At 50.9% G+C, this 2501-nt stretch overlaps 1 protein-coding gene across 1 annotated transcript in view; it reads right to left on the reverse strand.

Annotated features, from left to right (window-relative positions):
• Positions 1–104: 104 nt before the first annotated feature.
• Positions 105–2501, reverse strand: part of LOC101853186 (neuronal acetylcholine receptor subunit alpha-9-I) — a gene marked incomplete at its 5' end in the record, with an annotated part of 4419 nt that continues 2022 nt past the window's right edge. Inside the window, 2 exon segments of the mRNA XM_035971793.1 lie at positions 105–1308; positions 1339–1691. Coding sequence (XP_035827686.1) covers positions 363–1308; positions 1339–1691 — 1299 coding nt within the window.

Below are 2501 nucleotides of genomic sequence, written 5' to 3' on the forward strand. Positions count from 1 at the left end.
GACAGTGATTTCATCAAAGACAGTGATTTCATCAAAGACAGTGATTTCATCAAAGACAAAGACAGTGATTTCATCAAAGACAGTGATTTCATCAAAGACAGTGATTTCATCAAAGACAGTGATTTTATTGCACAGATCGTCAATATGTGGAGTGTCTGTGGCGTTACTCTTTCAGTTAGAAATAACAGAAATTTGTGACCTTTACTAGCTTCAAGTTTGGCCTAAATTGTCCTCAGTTTGACTTAACTTCTCTCAGTTTGACTTAACTTCTCTCAGTTTGACTTAACTTCTCTCAGTTTGACTTAACTTCTCTCAGTTTGACTTAACTTCTCTCAGTTTGACTTTGCAGCTCCAGCTTTGGCTTAGCTGCTCCGCATGTAATGTGCGGCGTGCAGGGAGTGTGTGAACGCGGAGTTCTCTGCCCCTGGGTCGTGTTCGGAGGGAAGCACCACCAGGATGAACACGTACGCGAACACGGTGAGGAGGAGAGAGAGAAGGAAGAGCAGGCGGTCGATGACCTGAGCGATGGTGCACCACTCCGCTATCATGTACTTGGTGGTTAGCACAACTTCCTCACTCCTCATCTCCACTTGCACCCTCTCGTACTCGCTTTGTCCGCTCAGCCTCCTCACTCTGCCACTGCTCCTGATTCGCCCCGAGCGGAACGGGGTCAGCGACCGACCGTTGACCTTCCTCCACCTTCTCCGATCATCGTCTTGTTCACAACTTGCCCGGGAGTCCGCGTCGCTCGGATGGGGCCGGCCGGATGTGTCTGGACTGCAGGCCCGGCCTTCATTTGAGACGGCCAGATCTTCACGTAGAACCCAGACTTGTTCGTCGTTACAGCAGTCGCAGACGTGTTTCCCCGCCTGGTCGGCACAAGTCCCGGCAGAGACGGAGCAACGCTCCTGAAGGTCAAGGACAAGACTCGGGTCAACGCGCCGGGGAGAACTTTGCCTGGAGCCTTCAGCCGGACTCGGTTCTGAACCAGACTCCCAGTGAGCTGCTGAGAGTGCTGGTGGGGACGAGGGGGCGTCTGCCAAAGGATCTGTCATCCGCGGGTCTTTGGTCCGAGCAGACGCGTGGTGGAAGACAAAGTCTCTCCCGCCAGTGTCGGCAGGCGACGACGCGACAGTCTCACAGCGAGCCTCACAGTTGTCTGGACCTGCCGTGGTGTGCATCGAACTTCCTGTCCCCGAGAAACTGCGGCACTGGTTGGGATGACCCTGTTCTTGGTGACAGCCCGCGCCGTCTGAAGCAGGAAAAGGTTCGCTCGTCCTCTTGTTGGGACAAAAAGGTTCGCTCGTCCTCTTGTTGGGACAAAAAGGTTCGCTCGTCCTCTTGTTGGGACAGTTAGTACGCCTCCAACTCAAAGTATGCTGGGGAGATTCGAGAGAGGAAATTTCTTCCGAGTGTTGGGTGACTTGGATTTCTGGCGTCCTCGTCGACTGAGAATTGGAGGAATGACAGTTGTCGGTCTTGTTGCCATGGTGACAGTGAAGAACATCAGGGTTGTCCCACTCACTACCGCGAGCGTCGACGGACTGGAAGTCATTCTGTGATGTGCTCAGTCCATTCTTGCCTGCACAATGTGGAGTTCTATTTTTGTCCCCATTCCGCCCCGAGGCCTCGCCGGTCTGGTAGGGATGCAGCCCGTGGTCGTGCAGGATGAAGTACTTGCAGGTGTCACTCTGAAACACAACGACAAAAACAGACAATGGGACACACAGAATATTTAGCATTCAGGTTGAGTTTATGATGAACACTTGACACACTTTTCCTTACTACATTGGAAAGGACATAGAAGGGGGGGTGGGGTGGGGGATGGATGTCACCTTAGATCTCTCGACTACTGCCAGAGCACTTTTTAGTTCCGGAGGGGGGGGGAGGGGAGATTTTCTCTATTTTACAATACACATATCGTGACAGACATCCATACCTCTCCCCTCTGCGACAGGAGAGCGACAAACAGACAGACATGAGCCAATGTTTGCCACACGGGCACCCTTGTCCTCTGGCAGGCCATTTACTCACCTTTTCTCTCCATCACACCCCATTAGAAGACCTGTATCACACAATCACATCATCACACCATCACACTATCACACCATCACACTATCACACCATCACACCATCACACTATCACACTATCACACCATCACACTATCATACCATCACACCATCACACCATCACACTATCATACCATCACACTATTACACTATCACACCATCACACCACCACACCATCACACACACCATCACACCATCACACCATCACACCATCACACCATCAGATTATCACACCCTCACACCATCACACCATCACACCATCACATCCCACTAGAAGACAGACGGCAGGAAGGAATGAAGTACCGTAATCATCAATGTCTGCTACAGACACCTGGAGAAGAAGAAGAAGAAGAAGAAGAAGAAGAAGAAGAAGAAGAAGAAGAAGAAGAAGAAGAAGAAGAAGAAGAAGAAGAAGAAGAAGAAGAAGAGGA

This window comes from Aplysia californica, unplaced genomic scaffold (assembly GCF_000002075.1).
Source record: "Aplysia californica isolate F4 #8 unplaced genomic scaffold, AplCal3.0 scaffold00507, whole genome shotgun sequence".
Lineage (NCBI taxonomy): Eukaryota > Metazoa > Mollusca > Gastropoda > Aplysiida > Aplysiidae > Aplysia > Aplysia californica.